Below are 23,849 nucleotides of genomic sequence, written 5' to 3' on the forward strand. Positions count from 1 at the left end.
TCTTTTGTTCTGAGTTAAATGCTCCTGATATGTTTCATGCTTGGTTGCAGTATATTTGCTGCTGTTGTTCAGAGACACAGACAGCTCTGGTGTTTCTGCTCACTTCTGCCATTATTTAGAATGAAACTACAGTCATAATTAATAAACTGGAATATGTGTTCCAATGAGGATTGTTTGTCAAATTATGAGTATTTGTTTAAAATAACAAAACATATCTTTCAAAAAGTCCACATTTCAGCATTAAGAACATGTTTTTATTGGTCTGATGTAATATTCTAATCTTAAATGTCCTGTTTTCATTGGCTGTAAGCAGAAAATCCTGATAACAGAAATAAAGGTTTGAAGACATCAGTTTGTGTGCAGTTAATATATATGTGTTTCACTTAATGAGCTAAGTTACTGAATGTTGACAGCTTGTTAGAACTACAGGAAGTTGGACTGTAGGTTCAGGGACTGCCTATTTTAATTGGCGTAAAAGTCTTTCGTAAGGCCTATAATTCGACTGGTCTTGCTAAAAGAATATGACATGAATTTTCAGCTTGAAACTATTTATATTATCCTACTGCTAATTAATGAAATATTCTCCAACATTTGCAGAGAAGTTAATGGCAAAGACAAATTTAGATTCTGGGGATTTGCATTTATTTGCCAATGAAACCTGCCATACGCTGAAATCAAGAAAACTGTGTAAGCACAAAAAAATCCAAATGTATGAAACTGTGCATACACATGGATCCCAGAACATTTACTTTTGAATCTCAATCAACCTGGAACTGAGTGCAGATGTGAGATTAAAGACTCATTCTTTGATCCCTCTATTTCCAAATGAAAATAGGTATAAAAAACCCTGAATGTGTGCTTCATCTACCTGCACAGTCAAAAATCCTGTCTTCCCAGGAGAAGAAGAACTTAATGGGGTGTGAACTCGACACACTCGTAAATGAGACCTGTAAAAAAAAAAAACTTACATATTGTACATATTCACTGTTATTGTAAATGAATGCAGAAGTGTGTTAAAGGAAAAAGTGAAGTTCAGTCATTTCAAACTTCATTTATGTGATTATTCCCCTAACTATTGTAAACAGAGAGTAAAGGGGCTTGGTAAAAAAAAAAAAAAAAAAGTAATTTGAGATTAACTAACAAAAACAGGAAACTGCTCACTTTTACCATTTACAAGAAATGATACCTAAAAGACATCATGTTGTCTTTTCAGTATCCATGTGATGCACCTTGAGCCTGTACAGTCTTACAGGTGCACAGGCATGATGCATATAAGGGCATTAGTATTGGTTCAGATAAATAAATAACTTACTAAGACATCCCCAATCAGACTATATGAATAGGTGTGAATGGAACTAACTTAAAAGGTATTTTGCTAAAGCAGACCTTATTTTTATTGGCTTTTGAAGCAAGGGAATAGAAAAGGAGAGGGATCTTCAATTAGGATAACTGTGTTCTGCAGCCATACTTGTGCCATGCCTGTGAGATGTGTCCCAAAAGATAATAGACCACAACTGTGCAGCAGAAGCAGCATGCCTGCTCTTTTCATACTTTAAAATTGAAATTGTAATTGTTTTAATTTTTATTTCAGAAAAAGTTATTTTAAACTTTCTAACATTGGGACTTTAAATCCACATTTCATTCAATAAAAACAGTGGGAAGAGCAAGTATTTGATACACTGCCAATTTTGCAGGTTTTCCCACTTGCAAAGAATGTCGAAGTCTTCAATTTTTACCATAGGTACCCTTCATCTGTGAGTGACACAATCTAAAACAAAACTCCAGAAAATCACATTGTGTGATTTTTAAGGTAATTAATTTGCATTTTATTGCATAGTGCATGTGAAATTATACATCCTCTTTGATAGACAAACTCTTCCCTGTTTTACGTGGATAATGAAATATTGTTTATCAGTAAATAGGGATAGGCTGTTATACATGTTGCTGTGGTCTATTACCACTATATAACTATAATTAGGGCTTGTACAAATAGAACAAAGAAGTTACCATTCACACTACAGTCTTTGCAGCTTTTAACAGGTTTTCTTTCAGGTTTGGCCTGCATTTCAATTCATCCGCTGTGCCATCTAGTCTGTCCAGCTGCCTTTCCTGATGAAGAAATGAATACCAACAGCATGATGCTGCCACCACCATGTTTCTTTGTGGGGATATTTTGGGGTGTGGGGTTTGCTGAATAAAAATACATGGCAGATTTGTTACATTTTTATTTGTAAAAGAATTTGAAAACGGCTGTTTGGCTGTTTTTTCCAACCACATGGGACCCTACGTATAACAAAACATTCATTTAATTTTCCTCTCTTTCTTTTACATGAAATATTCCTTCACAGCTTTACCGTTGTGTATGACCAGTTTTTCATGTTAAACACCACTGTCTTTGGTTATTTTTATTAGTACAGTAATGCAGATTAATTTCATGTTAGTCAGTAATAGACTGGCTGGACAGTGATTATGTCTGCGTGTCCTGTTGTTTTTCAGGATGGAGGTCAGAAGTGCATACCGTCTGATGACTTTGAGTGTGAGGAGGTGAGTCACTCTAATTAATCCCCTCCGTCTTTTAAAAAAACAATTATGGTTCTAACATGGTTTATGACACTGCATGTAATAAGACACACTTTATGAGTCTTCCACTCGCACACAGACGTGTTAAATCATAAACTTTATTAATACACTAGGATGTGTAGGCTGTTCTGTGCACTTACAAGATCCTGCTTGCTACAGGTGTGCTCTACTGCTCCTATTTTTAACTGGTTCTCCCCTCACATTTAACACCAGCAAATATCCTTTGACCATGTGTAAATCATTTTCCTTATGTTTAAACTTTCTTTCAGCATTATTGAATCATGCACTCTTGGGCCTCGTCTCTCTCTGCTTGCAGGTGTTCTCTTTCCCAAAGTAGAATTTACAAGCTTGGGGTACCTGGGCATAAAGTTTAAAAGTCCCAAGGTAGTTAATTAAATGCACATACAATGTCAGTCAATAACATGTAGAATCTACAAAAATCAATGCTAAATTTGTCACAGATGTAATAAACAGTTAAAATCCACAATATAACATATTTTCAATAGATTTTGGGGAAAAAAAACTCAGTTGTTTTTTTCAAGCTTTTACTTCCGATATGTTGTGCAACAAAAGTTTGGTTTGGCTATGAATAACCACTAATAAGTGCAAAAGGCAATTATTAACAAGTCATTTTATAAAAAATGAACAAATCAGAACACCACCTGATTATCAGGAATTAATAGTCAAACAGCTCTCAGACTCTGTCAGTTATGGTTCAATGAATACCTGCCTGCTAAAGTGCTGTATTATAGAACAATAGACTTCTCCACCAAATACAAGAATTTATTAACAAATTACTTTAGTTTCCAGTCGACAAACAATTTAACTAGACTAGTATGTTCACTGTGTTCAACAAAACAAAAAAAGAGAAAAGAATAATAAGTATTACTGATGATAAAAACATAATAAAAAACTGAAACATTGATAACTAGCAGTGGTATCCCAGTTCAGTGCTAACATGTTTAAGAGCCAATTTTGTTTTGGGGAATTTCACCAAATTAGCTTTAAACTAATTAAGAAGAACAATTGCTTGGTGATTAAACAACCAGTTCACAATGCCAATCAGAAGGGAAAATAAAAAAAATATATGTATATAACAAAGTTTCAAAAATCATTTTCTGATTGTGAAATCAAAAACAATTTGGACAATTGATCTGTTTAATGCTGTGTCAACTAGCTATCACAGTGACTGATTGAATGGAGTAATTGACTCAAAAGATGGCAAATGGGTGTATGGCGGGGCGATGACACATCCGCAATTAACAGCTCAGCTAACATCAAACAAAACGACTATGGCGCTATATGGCAACCCCTCTAAGTCCCACATGTTCCTTTAAGTACCACTACTACAAATATCAATGTGTGTATGAGCGCTGGCAGCATGCTACAGCTAATCACAGCTCAAAAAGAACAGCTGTGTTGTAAACAAATGGAGCTATTGGTTGCCACTGTGTTAACATTAGCAGAGCTTTAGCATTAGCAGTCAGGATAAGCAACTACCATTTCACCCGTTTCTAATGACTATGCAGCCATTTATTTATGCTGGTTAATGAGAGTAAGAGAAAAAAGAACATAGACAAAATGGAATAAGCTCATGGTGTCAGAGTATAGTGACTTTCTAAAACACAGCCTGTAACACCGATAGCTTCCGGCCCTAACAATTTAAAGCACAACAAAACAAAGCAAAACACAATAAAAACAACTATATTTTAATTGGTTTATCCAAATTAATTAATTATCTCTGCCCAGATAGAACCTCTTACTTCAAACCGATCTGATGAATAGTAAAGTACGTTGGATTCATCATGTCTGATGGGCCAGTGAGTGGCATGGCAGCCACTCACGGTCTAGTGGCTGGGTGGTCTAGGGGCAGCACATGGAGCTGCAGTTTCAGTGCCATCTTCTTCAGACAGTGGGGACACCTGCTTTGTCGACGTAATTAGAGACAGACTCTTTTCTTCTTTGAGAATCTATTCTGAGGTTGTTTTTGCAGGAGGTTTAGGCGGCAAGCCCTATTTTCAGCCGAGGTTCAGTAACCAGATACGCACATAGCAGGCCATACTTCACTTTGGATCCAAAGTTTATTTTTGAAGATGCAGTCTTTTACTCGACTAGCAAGATCAAGACGTCCATGCGTGGAGGTCCCCCCAGTATCTCAGAAAAAAAAAGAGGAAGAACGCTTTTGCACTTATTCTTTTATACCTCTATGACATTAGAGGGAATCCAGCAATTGGGGGGAAACCCCTACTTTGTAGGAGCTCTCTTGAAAATGGGTTAATGCTGTGCATTCTGGGATTCTGAGTATGTGTCTTTTGTTCTCTGTGTGCACATCAGTTCTTGTTTTATATGTAGGTGGGGTGGATCCCTGACAGATAATATTTATGTCAGGATCTGTCATCTTTTTGGACTCTGTGGTGGCCTTGTGTTATGTTGAGCATTTGGTTGTGTTTTCTCTCCTCCCTCATTCATAGCTCCTTTAGTTATTGTTTTTCTTATGACTTAGTATGGTTTTCTTTGTTGTCACTGTTGCCATTATTATTATTATGATTATTATTGTGCTCTGTTTTCCTTGGGTTCTTTAGTTTAGTTCCCCATCTGGTTTATCTTTGTTTTTATTTGTGGTTAGGTATTTGTTCTCCCCCTTGCACTCTTCTGCTTATTAGTTTCTTTTTCTGTTACGCTTCAGTTGCACTGTATTCGGTCTTTGTTTCCTAGTCCTCCCAGTCTGGTTCTCTTTATCTTTATTCTCCAGTCCCTCCTTTATAGGTTAGCTTTCGTTATTGTTTATTTTTATTCTTGTCCTCACTTCCTCTGTCTCATTCACAGTTTGTTCTTTCAGTATTGGTTTATAGTTTCTTTTTAGGTCTGCTCACTATCTTGTCATTAGTCCTTTTCCTCATTTAGTTCAATTAGGTTCTCCTGCTCCCTCTGTCTCCCTGCATCCATGTCACACCTGTTTCCTGTTTCTTTGATTATCTGCCCTTTGTTCCCCTCTCATGTCTCTCTGTATATTAGTTGGTCTGTGCTCTTTGTTCCCTACTGGTTCCTCTGTTTGTTCACATTCTGTTCTGCCTGTTCATTCACGCTTGCAACCCTCGTCCTTGCCATGTCCCTGCAGTGTCAGTAAGTTGTTTGAATTCAGACTCTGGTCAGTACCTGCAGTGTGTTTTTGTTATGGTTTTGATATTTTGAATAAAACCGAAGACTGCTTTAAAATGCTGCTCCCGAGCTCTTTTCTGCGCTTTGGTCCAACCCAAAACCACATCGTGACAATTTACAGTCATGGTAAAAAAAACAAACTGTAAATTGTTTGAGGTTAAAATTAGAAATATTGAACACAGCAAACAGGAGTGCCTAATGGGGTCAGCCAGGGAGCTGGCTACCTGGGAAAGCATTTTGCCCGCCAGTTCTTCCCTCCCCATCCCATGACACTTCCCTTCGCCCGCTTCATCACACTGCCACTCATGTAGGGACTTGGGGTGTGGGTGTGTCATTAAATTGCAGGGAAGGGTTTTCCACCTCCGCGGTCCCATGGCGGCCTGGGCCCCAATTTTCATGTAAAACTTTAGACTCACATTTTCATGACACGCTCATGTAGGGCCTTAGGGCTGGCCACACTTAGTGGTATTCCGAGGGGATTCTATTTTATGGGGACATATTCAAAATCCACCTTTTTAGCTCTTTGACACATTTTTTGTGTATTGGGAGTCTTTGAAAATCTAGAAAATTTGAATTTAGTCACTCCAGATCCTGCAATAAAATATTTAGATTCTTTTACATCACAGTATTTTCCTTGGAACTTCTAAAGATGGTCATGGACTTTTGGCTAACCAATCCAGGGAATCCACCATTTTTTTCTCACAGTATTCTTTAGTTCAAGTTGAAGGATGTCGAAGCAGCAAGCGGAAAAATCTAAATGTGCTGTTGTCGGGTGTATTAACCCACACCAGTCACTACACCGTCCCCCTGGATCCGAACCTCTTCGGTGTGCCTGGTTAAATTTTATTTTTCATGGAAACGTGCCAACATCAGTGGGGAAAGTCTTCTTCATTTGCGCGAAGCACTACAGGAAGGAGTGTTTCAGCAACCTCGGCCAGTATGAAGGAGGATTAGCCAAAAGACTCAATCTGTCAGAGGGGTTCCTTGCTGAGAATTCTGTCTTGAGTTCACCAAGTACCTGAAATCGTTTCTCAAACTCCCTCAGCAACCGTTAAATTGTGTCTTTGTACCGTTTCACGTAAGGATTAACGCTTGCTGCGCACAAATCTCTTAGACAGGGCAAATGAGCAGGGTCACTAAATGCCATCTGCATCTCCCATAACGTGAGCTTTAACTTGAATGCACATATATGCAGTCATAATACTGCTACAAATTTTGCGTCCTTGCAACATTTTGTTCAGATTATTCAAGTGCCCTGTAATATCAACCATAAATGCAAGGTCCTGCAGCCATAGTGGGCACTGTAATTCCTCAACAGGGTTTCCTTTTTTCTCCATGAACTGTCCAATTTCCCAACGTAGATCAAAGAAGCGCTTCAGCACAGCACTTCTGATTAACTATCTAACTTCAGTGTGGTATGGCAGACCATGGGCAATGTTACAATCACTGAAAAGGCTGTCAAACTAACAATGTTTGAGAACTCTGGCTCGGAGGAAATTAACAGTTCGGACAACCACCTCCATGACATGATCCATTTTTAACGACTTGCAGCATAATACCTCCTGATGCAAAATACAGTGAAATGTCCAAAAATCACCCCCTTTATTTGTGTCTTGTACACTCTCTCTGAACTTTGTCACAACACCTGGCTTTTTTCCGATCATTGACGGCGCACCATCAGTAGCCAGGCTTACAACGCGGGACCAGTCCACCCCGACTCTGTCCAGCTCTCCAACGACGAAGCGGAAAATGTCTTCAGCTGTCGTGGCGCCGGTCATAGGCACCACCTCGAGAAACTTCTCTGTGACTGTCAAAGTCTTGTCAACTCTACGAATGAAAATGGCCAGTTGGGCGACGTCGGCAATATTAGTACTCTCATTAATTGCAACAGAAAATAGTAGAAATTACTACACTTTGCGTTTCAGTTGGCTGTCCAAATCTGCCAATTTTGGCAGCCTTCAGCATGCAGTTTTTGATGAACACTCCCTCCACAGTACGGCTTTGATGCTAAACGCTATTTGGCTAGCAATTAGGTAGCTGGCTTTCACCGCAGGAAAAGCTCAGTGCTACCATCTGCTGTTAGTTCCGGCCCAGTATTGCATCATGTTGTCTGCTCTGACTAAAACACAGTGCCCCTGGTGGACTGTATAGGAACTGCAGGTTTTCAATAAAATGAAGTTCATTGTTTTTTTCAATAATCAGTATTGAGTAATGATAATGCATTTATCCCCTGGTTCGGATTAAACCCCTTGGCGGGCCGGATGTGGCCCGCAGGCCTTACGTTTGACACCGTGATTTAAAGAGACTCCAAATGGGACGGTCAAAAAGGAAGTATAAAAAATGAGTTAAATGAATGCCTTAGGAGCTACAATAACAACAAATTCAAACCAAAGCTGTTAGAGTTATAAAGCTGATAAATACAGACAAGTGTAATTAAAGTCACAAGTGAACCAAGTGAGTTTGACTTGCAAGGGTGACAGTCCTCTGCCAGAATAGCGACTTCCTTCTCACAAAGGGAAAATCCTTGCACCAGCCTTTTATTTACAACTCACATTCCTACAAGCAAAAAGCGGGAATCGGTTCAGCCAATTCTTACAGAGATTTCAACTTAAAAGAGTAGTCATTCCCATATATGGTATAAGCTTGTCATGTCCAGAGATTGATCCACTCCACACCGCATTTCTTAACCTTCCACAAACACTTTTTCACACTAAGAAGCAATCACAGGAGTCATCTTAACTATATGTTGTAAATATGAATCTGAGAATATTATTTAATATTTAATATTAATATTTTAATATTAATATTTTACCAAATAATATTCCGGTCTGTTAAGGATTGTCCTGTGACTACCAGCCCCATTACGGCGATGGTATTAGGACAGAATAGAAAGGTGTGAGACGAGCTCAGGCATTATTGAACAGCATAAACTCTGCACACATATGGAATGAATTCACACAATTTGTTAAAATACAATAATTTATTAACAAAAATAAGTCAACTCAAAGTCAAACATATTTCAATCAACAAACTATTTACTATGCTAAAACAATCCAACTAAACTACCAAGCAGAATTAAAGAATAATGAAGACTAATGGACTATGTACAAGATCAACAAGTTGATTAAAGATGATTAGAAATCATGACCAAAAAGAGTGATGCAACATTACCATGCAATGTTTATGTTTGAGAACCAAGGATTATCTTGAAGAATCTGGAAGTGAAGTTGAGTTAGTTTTGGAACTAACTTAGAAAATAATCAGCAACCTTTAGACAACCCTTCACAATGCAAGATCAGATTAAATATTATTTTAATAAAATAATGTTTTAAATAATGATCTGCTGAATAAAACCAACCTCCTGGATGACTAATTCTCAACGGTGTCTAATTAACTGCCTTCATTTATTAAAGTAATATTTGAAGAAATATTATTGAGTATTTTGGAAAAGAGCCAAATCTTTCTGGAGAAATGGGGCTTAATGGTGTTTACTTAGTTATCAACTCTAGCAAATGATGTTCAGGGACTATTATTCACTAGTTTGAAAACTAACAACCTTTCTGTTGACTAGCCTTAATGCTAGCACACGTGTTCTTGCCGGCTGGCCGTTGGACTAACAAAGAAGCTAGCTAAAGTGCTAAGCTAGAGGTAGCTTAGCGCCAGAATCAACACATACCTTTAAAATACCAGGGTTAAAATGCATAAGCGCTGACGGCGCGTTATGAGCAATGTTCTGGTTAAAACCACCCTTTAAATAAAGTTTATCTTAGCTTCAAAACATACAAAGAACACGAACCGGCCTGGGTGCTACAGGTAGCCTGCTAGCACCAAGATAGCCGAGTTCCACAAAACAAACTTCATAACATGAAAACGTTTAGATCATTTAATCCTAAACCAATCTGTTAATCTGCCCAAAACCCAACCTCTGACCCTGTTGAGTGAATGTTGTCCAAGGGCGAAGTTTGAAGAAGATATCCGTCGTGAACAAAGAGTTAGCTTCCCGCTAACTTCTTCAGTTTCTTTCGATCCGAAGGTGCGTTTGTTCTGTGAACAAAGGTTAGCTTCCCGCTAACTTCCTCAGTTTCTCCCGATCAGAAGGTGACCAGCTGTTCGTTACCGTAAACACGGTTGCGGCCGTCGTCTTTCCTCCAGACTCGGCTTGTCGAAACAGCTTCTCCACCGGCTTCTCTCGAAACACCGTTTGCTTCTGTGGGGCCTCGAAGAGAAAATGTAAGCAACTCTTACACCTTAATTTCCCCGTTCATGAATGAAAATATCGGATACACAGACAGTATTTAATTCTACTTAACTTTTGCAAATGATCGGTGATCGGTCCTTGGATCCAGTTGAATTTATGTATTTTTGCCAGCAAAAGACATTCAGCGCGCTTTGTTCCCTCCTGACCGGTCCCTCTGGGAGGCCGTATGGAAGAGAAAGACTTGTGGAAAGGTGGGGCTTTTATTTGGGTATTGGCGCCACAGGAAGTCCGCAGTTACCCCCTTTCCTGGCTGTGCTGGAAGAAGGTTAATGCACTTTATTTTGAAAGGTTCCAGGAAAGTATGTACCGGAGTTTTAGTGTTGAAAACCCATGGCTCTGTGGTCCCAACATATAGTAGAACTTCAAACATAAACATGATTTAAACTAAATGATAACTTATATACATTTTTTCAACAATTCCCTCCTGTTTATTATTGATTAGTTTAATATCACATTCATGTATACACTTCCAAAAGGCTTTATGAACCTCATTAAACATTAAACTATTGTTAAGTTTAGTGACTTCTCCTCCATAATGCCATCATAGTCTTGGTTCTTGTCCAGAAACTGGTAATCCTGGGACAACATTGTATCAAAAATTCCTCCAACCATCCTTAATATCATTGCTCTGATACAGGGAATAACACAGAGTAAAAAGACAGAACAACAATAACACAGCGATGACAGGGGTCATGATTTTCAAAGGCAGTTGCCACCACTGTCCAGAAGTAAGCCATAAAAAAAACTTCCTTGGCCGGGATGGACATCCTGCTGCATACCCCTTTTAATTTCATTTAATTGGCGTATAGCATCGCTCACTCCGTGTCCATCTTCGCCGTTGGTCTCATCAGGGATGTAGTTGCAGAAGGTCTTGTTCAGGAGAGCGCAAACTCCCCCAACCGAAGTCGTCAGCAGGTCCAACACCATCCTGTTCTGTAACACCACGGTTCGAAGAGCTGTGACTTTTGTGGACAGTCCTGTAAGAGGTTTTGTCGTTGCATTAACAAACAGTCCCAGACGATAATCTATAGTTTCTGATCTAAGCATGTTCTTTCCTACTCCCAACCATGGGAATAAATTTAGCAAAATCTTATTTCTTGTTGATCTATCCTTGAATTTCTCAGGAATATCTGTTCCCACACACTGTCATGTGGCTTCACATGGATGAGTTGCCTCTTACTCCTATTTAGGGAAGGTTGAACTGAAATGACATAAGTGTGATCAGTGACATAAACAGGTGCACAAACACCACTCCAACTTGGAGGCAACTGCAAATAAATCGCAATTCCACAGATCCAGTGAAATCCATCTATTGTCTCCCTGGTTCAGCTTGTTGGGAAGTATAATAGTAAGTCGGGTTACACAGGCACATTGCAATTGTCCCCACTTGGATGGAACCGGTGCCTACGACACAATGAGAAAAATGGGAACCTGCAAGAAGCTCCACATAATTGGACACAGTGGTTGTAATATTAAACTGTTTAAACTCTGTAACATCACAGTTGTAAAATGTTACATTACCCATTACCATGCAGAAACTGGTACTGACACCAGAAACGCTGTTTCTGATAAAACACTCATCCCTTGGCACTGGTACTGGTCTAGCTGTCAACCTGGGCTGGTTGAAAGAGATAGGAAATTTAGTTCATACATAACAACCAGAAATGTTCCTGGACTTGGTTACAATTTTTCATATTGGTACCAGCTGTTTGTCTCATACAAGTAATTTATATCTTGTATAAACATTCCATGAAAATCTTTATTTATCCACCTCTTTCAGGAGATTATGAGATTGTGGAAATGTCTAGCATATTTGTAACATAATTAGGACACACATGATAAACAAAACTAAATGTTTCAACAACATCTTTCCTTTAGATTTACCTGTCAGTCTCTCTCTCACCCCTAAGGGCTAGGAAAGATCATTGGTTTCTTCACTGACGTTGAGACGAAGCCTCCACTAGATGGCGACAACCCCTGTGCCCTGTGTAGTCAGACTTTTTATTCCTTTCCTAGTCTGTGGGTGGAAAGAATGACAGGCTCAACTTTTTACAGTGTGTTTTGTGTATCCAGGCCCGATAGGCCCGTTTAAATCCCCCCCCTTTTCCCTCTTTCCGTGTTACCCCCCTGGGAATCGCCGCTCGAAAATATTCGGGCAACAATTAAAACGGCTCATCATCAATATTTCTGCCCCTCCCTCCGGCCCCCAGCCTAGCATTAATTCTATCATTCCCAAGCCCCCTTTCTCTCTCTGTCACACTACGGTTGACCATGGCATCGCTCTCATAAAGGCTGAGGGGCACGGTGCTTGGCTCCCGAAGGCCGATATTACGGATGCTTTTAAAGTCATGCCGGTTCATCCCTCCCAACGGCACCTGCTAGACGTCAAATAGGATCGCCGTTTCTGTTTCGTGGTGAGCCTCACCTTTGGTTGTAGGAGTAGTCCCTGCTTGTTCAACAAGCTATCCGAGGCGCTCTGCTGGATCCTTCTTAACATAGGTAGGCTCCTTTCCATCCTCCACCTCCTCGATGACTTTAAGCGCCAACTCCTGTCTCTCCTGGGCCACCTTAATTTTGCTATGCGCATTATTCCTCAGGGCCGCTCGTTTGTCTCCCGCTTGCTGGATCTCGCCAACTCCGTTCCCTCCTTGCTCGACCCTGTGACTTTAGATGACGGCTGCCGTTCGGATCTGGGTTTCTGGTCCAGCCTCCGCATGGATTGGAATGGCATTTCTTTCTTTTATGATGACGTCACCGTTTCGGCTGATTTGTTTTAGTTTTTTACAGACGCAGCCCCGTCCGTGGGTTTTTTTTTTTTTTTTTTTAAGAGGAATGGTTCACCTGCACATGGCCCGCCTCCTTCCCTCAGTTAGAATCTTCGGCATTTTACTAAACCATAGGCATCGCCTCAGCCTGTTCCGTTTGCGGTCTCCTCTGGAAGCGAAAACATATGCCAGCCTTGTGTGATAACTCGGCAGCAGTGGAAGCATTAAACAAAGGCCGTTCAGCTTCAAAAGCTATAATGCCCTACCTTCGCCGTATCACTTGGGAAGCTGTCACAAATAATTTTATTAATACTGCCCGTCACATTCTAGGCTATTCTAATTCAGTTGCTGATGCTCTATCCCACTCCAAATTCCAGGTTTTCCGCAGGCTCTGCCCGTCAACCAACATTCATCCCACTCCCATACCTCTTTTTGAAGACCTGAAGCTGGATTAGATCCATCTCTTCGTTCACTGTTCCAGTCAGCTAAATATTACTGCATCTCAGGTTTAGCCCCCTCCACTTTCAAATCCTATTCGTTTGCCTAGCGAACCTTCGCTAAATTCTGCTTCGCTCATAATAGCCCCTCTATCCGGTCCTCGTCCCCACAGTCTTAGCTTTCTTAACTCACTGTTTTGAACACCACCTCTTCAAGCTCCCCTACATTCAGAGCCTTCTAGCTGGCATTAACTTTTTCTCTAAGCAACTCTTCTCAGATCCGGCTCCCAGCCTTTTTTCAAATCATTCTATTAAACTCCTCTTTAAAGGCATCGCCAAACATTGCCCTCCTCAGTCCAACAATCGTGGAATATGTATTTTATCCCCGCCAGTCAGATCATCCTTCCAGTGCTTTAATTAGGCCTCGTCTCGGCCTCGGCCCCTTATTTTGGGGGGAAGACATCTTTAATTCTAAGCCTAAAATGTACATCTAAGCTCACACCATTCTCGGCATTCATGTCTTCCTCCAGGGTCTGAGCGCCAAAGAAATAACTTCGTAATCATGTATCCACAAACTTTTCTAATTGCCATCTTTGTGCTCTTTTTGAGTCTTTTCAGGTTGAAATAGATGTGCAACATTTACAACATCAAGAATATAAACTACATTTTTAAACATTCATGTCAGTTTTTGCCTTTATTTGTGTCAATTACTTTCTTTTATAAAATTTGAACATAACTTTATATCATGGTCTGTCTGATTACATACTTTTAAATAGTAAAACAGTACTTACTCAGTACTTGAGTACCCTTTATACCAAATACTTTTTTACTCTTTCTTGAGTAATTTCTTGGACGGCTACTTTTTACTTTTACTTGAGTAGAAATATGTTGAAGTAGTGCTACTTTTACTTCAGTACAATTGTTTGGTACTCTACCCACCTCTGATTATCACCACAAACTAACAAGCAATTGATATAACCTATTCTTGTTAACTAGCTTAACATGATATACTGGCATACATTAACAAGTCATTATTTAGCTTACATTATCTGCATGCAACAGCATTACTTAACTTACACTGTTTGTTTGGAAAAAAACTTTTCAGAGTTTTCTGCCTTTTGCTGGGTAAACGCACCGGGCTCAGCAGCAAGTGTTCCGTCGGCATTAGCAGTGTACGCTTGTGGTGCATTTATGGACTGCTCGGACAAAACAAGTTACCACATTTAAAAAGCGGATTAAACGGTTGCAGTGGCTGAACAAACTGCGGGCGACAAAGGGCAAAGATACGGAAAGTGGGGGGCACATCCCACCTGTGCCCCCCGTCCGTTACGCCCATGGCTTCACCCCTTTGTCTCTCCCTCCTGAGATAATTTGTTTGGCTCGTCTCTTATGTTTAACTAGTATTAGATTTGCTTAGTTTGGTTACCGATTAGAGTTTCAGGTTAAGCTATAATTTTGCCTTTTCCTTTTCAGGTTAATTTTACTTTAATAAACAATTTCTTTGTTCAAGCAAAAATCCTTGTGTGGTTTCCTTTTATATTAATCCACCAAATGAGCCCAGTAGATGTAACGGCTATTGCAGAGTCAGGACTAAACTTGCTGGGTTGGGTAGAATGTGTACAACAAATGTGTGAGGTTATCAGTTCTTACCTTTCACAGTTTAAAGGATCTAAAATGTATTTGAACAATAAGAATAAACAAGGGGTATGGCTATATAGATAATACTCTAAAATAGAAAATGGAAAACATGACAACTTGTGTCAATGGAATGTATATCTACAGAAATTTTAATGCAAAAGTAGAATGTTATCATTTGTGTGTACATTGCTATAGCATCTAACATGAGTAACTTCATAGACATAAAACATTTACTAATGTAAATCACAAAGTCATGTTTATTTGGAGATATTAATATCTAAATTCAAAAGAACATAATGATTTATTTATGATGTATAGTTAAAGCCAATATCCAGTTTACTAAACCAGCAGAATAACTCATTCAGCCACACTAACAGTGTATTTACTAAATGAAATGCATTTGAAGAATTGGGCTGCTGATAACTGATGGAAATGAACATATTGATCACACTATATTAATAAATATTTTTTCAAGATTAAAGCTGTACTTTTTTACTTAAACTATGGCCTATTTTATTGTAGAGACTCCTAACCTACAGACACATGTTTCAGCCTGTTTTGGAGTTTTCTTTATATTCTGCTCTACGTATGCTATTAGTTGAGAGCAATTTAGTTCAGGTTTGGAGAGTTTCACAATTGTAGTTTTCGAGATTGACCAATTCTAATGTGGTCCAGAAGGAAAAGAAAACACTAACATTGCCCTTTATCAAACTTGCAAAAATCAAATAAAGCTTTCACAATTCACAAACAGGGTTTAAAAGATTCTGATATTAGTGTAAAATATTCTATTCCAGGTTTCAAAAGTATTGTCGTTTTTAAACTAGAGCAAATTAAAGATTGTCAAGGTAGAGAAAAATTCCCAAATCGAAAGCCAACTTCAGCTTTGTAGGTTTCTCCATCTTTTGGTTCTGTCCCTCTCTAGGAGCTTAAGGAACTGTTCTGGTGAGTAATGCCAGAAAGTGCTGAAATGTGTAATCACATAGCAAAACGCATGAAACAAATTGATAGACTGTTGTATTCATGCATAAACACTGATAAAAATGAGGAACATTGTGTCAAAATCCTACCTCAGCACGGAATCTCCCACTTTGGTTTCCCATCCTGCATCGGGAAGAAAATATATATATTTAAGACTCGTGTATGTCACCGCATTGATTATGTGGTTGGGAAAGAGAAAATAATTTTTTATTACAGTCACTTCAGCATCTGAGGTGTAAATTAATGTGATTCTAATGACTCACTGTAATGCGGCATTACAGTGTTTTCCAGCTTTAGCATCTCTGCTAGCTAGTTAGCAGACATGGATGCATCACAGAACAACTTATTACATGTTGCATGTTGACACTTTAGCTGTTGAATGGTGTGAGTTTGTGAAGATTACTTACCACTCACTGCCTTTGTACCCTGCTTTTTCCTGGTATGTCCACTCACTGAAGCCTTGACCTGCAGTGCCATCAGAAGCTGTTGCTTCAGTCAGCACCAACCAATAGCGAGACGTCTTACATCGTTCCTCCTTAGGCCTCACCCCAGATGTTTAAGTTCTCAGCACTAAAAATTTGGTGAGCTCAACCAGAGAAAGGAAGCTTCAACCAAAAAAAGGGAGCTTCAAAACCAAACGTTTGAGATTCGTAACCAAAGATTTTTGACATGTTTTTAGACAAAACTTTACTTTTAAAAATAAATAATTGAATTGCATTTTAAACGTTTTGCTCACAAATATTTGTTTTTGGTTGAAATAATTTTTTGTTTGATTGAATAATAAGACAAATTTCCCTCCATACTGGTCTGCCCATTCTCCTCAGACATCCACAAGGCGCTTTCATCCACATAACTGCCACTCTATGGATATTTTCTCTTTTTTGGAACATTCTCTGTAAACCTGAGAGATCAGTATATGTGAAAATCCTAGTAGATTAGCAGTTTCTGAAATACCCAGACCAGTCCATCCAGCACCAACAATATTATTTTCAAAATCAATTAAACTTTGTTTCTTCCCGATTCTGATACTTAGTTTGAACTTTAGCAAGTTGTCTCATCCAAGTGTACAAGTCCTTCTCAAAATATTAGCATATTGTGATAAAGTTCATTATTTTCCATAATGTCATGATGAAAATTTAACATTCATATATTTTAGATTCATTGCACACTAACTGAAATATTTCAGGTCTTTTATTGTCTTAATACGGATGATTTTGACATACAGCTCATGAAAACCCAAAATTCCTATCTCACAAAATTAGCATATCATTAAAAGGGTCTCTAAACGAGCTATGAACCTAATCATCTGAATCAACGAGTTAACTCTAAACACTTGCAAAAGATTCCTGAGGCCTTTAAAACTCCCAGCCTGGTTCATCACTCAAAACCCCAATCATGGGTAAGACTGCCGACCTGACTGCTGTCCAGAAGGCCACTATTGACACCCTCAAGCAAGAGGGTAAAACACAGAAAGACATTTCTGAACGAATAGGCTGTTCCCAGAGTGCTGTATCAAGGCACCTCAGTGGGAAGTCTGTGGGAAGGAAAAAGTGTGGCAGAAAACGCTGCACACTGCACAACGAGAAGAGGTGACCGGACCCTGAGGAAGATTGTGGAGAAGGGCCGATTCCAGACCTTGGGGGACCTGCGGAAGCAGTGGACTGAGTCTGGAGTAGAAACATCCAGAGCCACCGTGCACAGGCGTGTGCAGGAAATGGGCTACAGGTGCCGCATTCCCCAGACCTGGGCTACAGAGAAGCAGCACTGGACTGTTGCTCAGTGGTCCAAAGTACTTTTTTCGGATGAAAGCAAATTCTGCATGTCATTCGGAAATCAAGGTGCCAGAGTCTGGAGGAAGACTGGGGAGAAGGAAATGCCAAAATGCCAGAAGTCCAGTGTCAAGTACCCACAGTCAGTGATGGTCTGGGGTGCCGTGTCAGCTGCTGGTGTTGGTCCACTGTGTTTTATCAAGGGCAGGGTCAATGCAGCTAGCTATCAGGAGATTTTGGAGCAATTCATGCTTCCATCTGCTGAAAAGCTTTATGTGGATGAAGATTTCATTTTTCAGCACGACCTGGCATCTGCTCACAGTGCCAAAACCACTGGTAAATGGTTTACTGACCATGGTATCACTGTGCTCAATTGGCCTGCCAACTCTCCTGACCTGAACCCCATAGAGAATCTGTGGGATATTGTGAAGAGAACGTTGAGAGACTCAAGACCCAACACTCTGGATGAGCTAAAGGCCGCTATCGAAGCATCCTGGGCCTCCATAAGACCTCAGCAGTGCCACAGGCTGATTGCCTCCATGCCACGCCGCATTGAAGCAGTCATTTCTGCAAAAGGATTCCCGACCAAGTATTGAGTGCATAACTGTACATGATTATTTGAAGGTTGACGTTTTTTGTATTAAAAACACTTTTCTTTTATTGGTCGGATGAAATATGCTAATTTTGTGAGATAGGAATTTTGGGTTTTCATGAGCTGTATGCCAAAATCATCCGTATTAAGACAATAAAAGACCTGAAATATTTCAGTTAGTGTGCAATGAATCTAAAATATATGAATGTTAAATTTTCATCATGACATTATGGAAAATAATGAACTTTATCACAATATGCTAATATTTTGAGAAGGACCTGTAGATACCTAAATGCATTGAGTTACTTCCATATGATTGGCTAATTTATTATTTGTTGTAGCAAGTGATTAAACATATGTACCTAAAAAAGTTATTTGAATGGGGATCCACAATTACAAGATGGAGAAAGAGGGATGTCTAGGTTTTCCTGCTATTCTCCAAGTTTTTATGCCACACAGCCCATTACTATTTGTGAAACCTGGCCCAATAAAAATTTTATACGAATGTTTTCAAACCAAACCATCTTCAGCATTTTTGCACCAAAGTTTATCATCAACAGAACTATTCTGCATGCTGGACAAATTGAATGCAGTTTAGTGAAGAATGCAATCTGATGGATGTTCTACAGGATCCAAGATGGCGCCGCAGATGGTCGCCTCGGCGTGTTGGTGCGCATTGTTTTGTTTTGTTTTTTGCTTTAAAACGGTCTTCTGTGATGGTACCCGGAGCTCTCTCACCAGAGAAGAACTCATGAACATCAGGGCTACTACACCAGAGAAGTTATTTCCAACTTTTCTGCCTACTGCTCTGGAATTTTTGGACATTCTGGTCAAAGGTGCGCTCACCTTTGTTCACGCGGTGAAACGCCGGAAGAGAGGGAAACGGGCTGGGGTGCTGGTACGTCTTCGCCAGCATGGACTACGAACACCGTTACCTGGAATAGTTCTCTCTAACGTGCGCTCACTTCCCAACAAAATTGACGAACTACAACTGCTGTTGGGGAAAAACAGGGACTTTTATTCATCGGCAGTTTTGTGCTTCACGGAGACATGGCTGTGTGGATTAATACCGGACTCTGCGCTGCAGCTGGCAGGATTCCAGCTCTACAGAGCGGACAGAGACACGGAACTCTCCGGCAAAGCGAAAGGTGGAGGAATCTGTTTTTACCTCAACAGTGGTTGGTGCAACGACGTGACGGTGATTCAGCAGCACTGTTCTCCAGACCTGGAAGCCTTCATCATAAACTGTGAGCCTTTCTATTACCCCCGTGAGTTCGCTTCGTTCATCCTGGTCGGTGTTTACATCCCGCCGCAAGCTAACGTGCAGGTCGCACAGCGCATGCTCGCCGACCAGATACTGAGTGTGGAGCGGACCAACCCGGACTCCTTAGTAATCGTCGTTGGCGACTTTAACAAAGGTAATCTCACCCACGAACTCCCCAAATATAGACAGTTTATAAAATGTCCGACCAGAGAGGACAACATTCTGGATCACTGTTACACCACCATCAGAGACGCTTATCACGCCGTCCCACGTGCTGCACTGGGCCAATCCGACCACATCATGGTCCACCTGATTCCTGTATACAGGCAGAAACTAAAGCTCTGCAAACCTGTTGTGAGGACGACAAGGAAGTGGAGCAGTGAGGCTGTGGAGAATCTCCAGGCGTGTTTAGGCTGTACAGACTGGGATGTGTTCAGGACTACTACCAACAGTCTGGACGAGTACACAGAGGCTGTGACTTCCTACATCAGCTTCTGTGAGGACAGCTGTGTACCATCATGCACCAGGGTGAGTTACAACAACGACAAACCCTGGTTCACAGCTAAACTAAGAAGGTTAAGACTGGATAAAGAAGAGGCCTTCAGGAGTGGGGACAAAGACATATACAGAGAGGCTAAGTACAAGTTTGGCAAGGCAGTGAAAGAGGCCAAACGACTGTACTATGAGAAGCTCCAAATCCAGTTCTTAGCCAACGACTCTGCGTCTGTCTAGAAAGGGCTCAAGCAAATCACCAACTACAAGCCGAAAGCCCCCCACTCCATCAACGACCGACGCCTTGCCAACGACCTGAACGAGTTCTACTGCCGCTTTGAAAGACAAAGGGACAGTCCTGCAACCATCCCCCACGACGCCCCCCAACAGCTGCAGCCACAATCCACCACCCCCACCTCCCCAACCTCAAGAGGGGCCTTGGCACCTCCAACCCCCACCCTGAAGTTCCCCCCCACCAGCCCCCTACCCACGCCAAGGACGGCTCTTTCCATCCAGGAGAGGGACGTCAACAAACTCTTCAGGAGACAGAACCCCCGGAAAGCTGCTGGTCCGGATTCTGTCTCACCAGCCAGCCTGAAGCACTGCGCTGATCAGCTGTCTCCAGTCTTCACAGACATTTTTAACACCTCACTGGAGACATGTCATGTGCCAGCCTGCTTCAAGTCCTCCACCATCGTCCCTGTTCCCAAGAAGCCAAGGACCACAGGGCTTAATGACTTCAGACCCGTCGCCCTGACCTCTGTGGTGATGAAGTCCTTTGAGCGCCTTGTGCTCTCACACCTAAAAGACATCACCGACCCCCTCCTGGACCCCCTGCAGTTTGCCTACAGAGCCAACAGGTCTGTAGATGATGCAGTCAACCTAGCCCTTCACTTCATCCTCCGGCACCTGGACTCCACAGGAACCTACGCCGGGATCCTGTTTGTGGATTTCAGCTCTGCCTTCAACACCATCGTCCCAGTTCTGCTACAGGAGAAGCTCCCAGCTGAGTGTGCCCGACTCCACCTGCAGGTGGATCACTGACTTCCTGTCTGACAGGAAGCAGGAGGCTGGGGAAGCACGTCTCTGACTCCCTGACCATCAGCACCGGTTCCCCCCAAGGCTGTGTTCTCTCTCCTCTGCTCTTCTCCCTGTACACCAACAGCTGCACCTCCCGTCACCAGTCTGTCAAGCTTCTGAAGTTTGCGGACGACACCACCCTGATCGGACTCATCTCTGATGGTGACGAGTCTGCGTACAGATGGGAGGTGGACCATCTGTTGGACTGGTGCAGCCAGAACAACCTTGAGCTCAACGCTCTAAAGACAGTAGAGATGGTTGTGGACTTCAGGCAGAACCCAGCCCCACCTGCCCCCATCACCCTCTGTGACTCCACAATTGACACTGTGGAATCTTTCCGCTTCCTGGGAACCATCATCTTCCAGGATCTCAAGTGGGAGCCAAACATCAGCTCCCTCATCAAGAAAGCCCAGCAGAGGATGTTCTTCCTGCGGCAGCTGAAGAAATTCAACCTGCCAAAGACTATGATGGTGCACTTCTACACAGCCATCATTGAGTCCATCCTCACCTCCTCCATCACCATCTGGTACGCCGCTGCTACAGCCAAGGATAAGGGCAGGCTGCAGCGTGTCATTCGGTCTGCTGAGAAGGTGATTGGCTGCAGTCTACTGTCGCTCCAGGAACTGTACACCTCCAGGACCCTGAAGCGGGCAGGGAAGATTCTGGCTGATCCCTCCCACCCCGGTCACAGACTCTTTGAGACTCTCCCCTCTGGCAGGAGGCTGCGGTCCATCCGGACCAAAACCTCACGCCACAAGAACAGTTTTTTCCCATCTGCCACCAGCCTTGTTAACAAAGCCCGGAAACCACCCTGACACTCTCCCTTTCCCCCACACCCCTCTTTTTTTTGCTGACAGGACACCTGTAACCTGTAACTCTATGTGTTACATTAACGCTCAGCATGGACTCCTGCCATACTTGCACAATGATCACCTGCACTGTTGTATTGCTCTTGCATCTTATACTGCTCTATATTTACTCTCACTCACTTAAAACTGTGCATATATTTATATTATATTGTAGATATGTTTATACTGTTTTATTTGTATTGTATTGCACCAACTACGCCAACACAAATTCCTTGTATGTCCAAAAACGTACTTGGCTATAAAGCTTTTCTGATTCTGATTCTGATAATATAAATCAATAGGAAAGCTGAGCTAAAAGACCACCATTTGAAATTTAAAGTTAACTAGTTTGTCAGGACTATTAGTTTTTGTTTTGTTTATTTCAAACCTGGTTTAGTATGTGTTTACCTTCTTTTCTGTATTATAATATTCATTGTTGTCATTCCCTCTGTCTCCCTATACTCTGGCCCACACCTGTTCCTAGTTCCCCTGATTACCAGGTCCCTCTATTCATTGGTTCACCCTGCTTTCCCATTTGTATTTAAGCTCTTTAGTTTCCATTGTTTCCGGCTAGTTACTTTTTGTTGAGTTTCTGTCTGGCACTCCGTTATGTCTGGGGACTCTGTGTCCTAGTCTCATTCTGGTTTGTCAAACTTCTGGTTTCTTGCCTGGATTGTGAGTGAGAACAATTAAAACTCATTCACTGGCTCATGGCATCCTTCTCTGCACTTTGGTCCTACCACAAACCCCAAAACATGACAGAAGGAACCAGCCTACAGGACCAAGCGAGAAGAGTTGTGCGGGAGTTTGAGAAGGGTAAATTCCTTGCAGAACTGTTCTCGTACCTCCTAACTTCTCCCACCTCTCCATGGCGGAGATTGGAGGCTGCAAACAGACTGAAGGACTGGTTGGGGGAATGGGGAAGCCTTTTCCCCTAGGATCCTCTGACCCACGACACCATCAAAAGAGAGCATCAGAAAGCTCTGGAAGAGATCACCCCTTCCATGCGGAGGCTTCCTGCTCCCTCCTCCACTCCTCTCTCCACTGAGGGTCGGCGCGACACTTCGGCTCCTGGGTTCACTTCTGTTCAGCCATCATTGCTGCTGCAGGCTTCTGATCCTGTTCTGGAGGGGTTCAGGGATGAACTCCCTTCACATTCTGTTCCTGTCCGTGAGGGGTTCGAGGACGGACTGCCCTCATTTCCTGTTCCCGTTTCTGGTCCTATTCAGGAGGGGTCCAAAGACGAACCAGCATCACTTCCTGTTCCTGCCCGTGAGAGGTTCCAGTTCCTGTGTCAGAGGAGTTCGAGAGTGAGCTGCCCCCACTCCCAAATCTGGTTTCTGTTCCTGTTCGTGTCCTGGAGGGCTGCAAGGACGATCTGCCTCCATCTCTGGTTGGCGTTCCGGAGGAGTTCATGGACGAGCTGTCTCCACTTCCTGTTCCTGTTCTGGAGGACCTTGAGGGCAAGCTGCTTCCACTTCTGGTTCCTGTCCTGCAGGAGCTCAAGGTTGAGCTGCCATCACTTCCTGTTCCTGTCCTGGAGGAGCCTAAGAACGAGCTACCTCCACTTCCTGATCCTGTTTCAGAGGGGTTCAAGGATGAACTGCCTCCTATTGTTCCTGTTCTAGCGGGGTTCGAGGACAAACCTTTTCCTATTCCCGTCCTGGAGGGGTGCGAGGACGCACTGCCTCCATCTGCTAAGCTACAGCGATTCCGCTGCAGATCTCTATGGTAAATGGACTGAATTTATATAGCACTTTTCCAGTCATGCAGACCACTCAAAGCGCTTTACACTAGAGCCACAATCACCCAATTGCACTCACTAACGCTCATACATCCATACACTGATACACAGATCGGTAGGCAACTTGAGGTTGAGTGCCTTGCCCAGGGGCACATCGACATACAGCTGGAGGAAGCTTTAATCGAACCCACAACCTTCCAATTGCAAGACAACTACTCTTCCTACTGAGCCACAGTCACCCTGCT

The 23,849-nt window shown here is 41.9% G+C and overlaps 1 protein-coding gene across 1 annotated transcript in view; it reads left to right on the forward strand.

Annotated features, from left to right (window-relative positions):
• gfra2b (GDNF family receptor alpha 2b) overlaps positions 1–23,849 on the forward strand; it is a 380,025-nt gene that overhangs the window by 351,414 nt on the left and 4,762 nt on the right. Inside the window, exon 9 of the mRNA XM_047373569.1 lies at positions 2,497–2,544. Coding sequence (XP_047229525.1) covers positions 2,497–2,544 — 48 coding nt within the window. The remainder of the gene's footprint in view (positions 1–2,496; positions 2,545–23,849) is intronic.

This window comes from Girardinichthys multiradiatus, chromosome 8 (genome assembly GCF_021462225.1).
Source record: "Girardinichthys multiradiatus isolate DD_20200921_A chromosome 8, DD_fGirMul_XY1, whole genome shotgun sequence".
Taxonomy (NCBI): Eukaryota; Metazoa; Chordata; class Actinopteri; order Cyprinodontiformes; family Goodeidae; genus Girardinichthys; species Girardinichthys multiradiatus.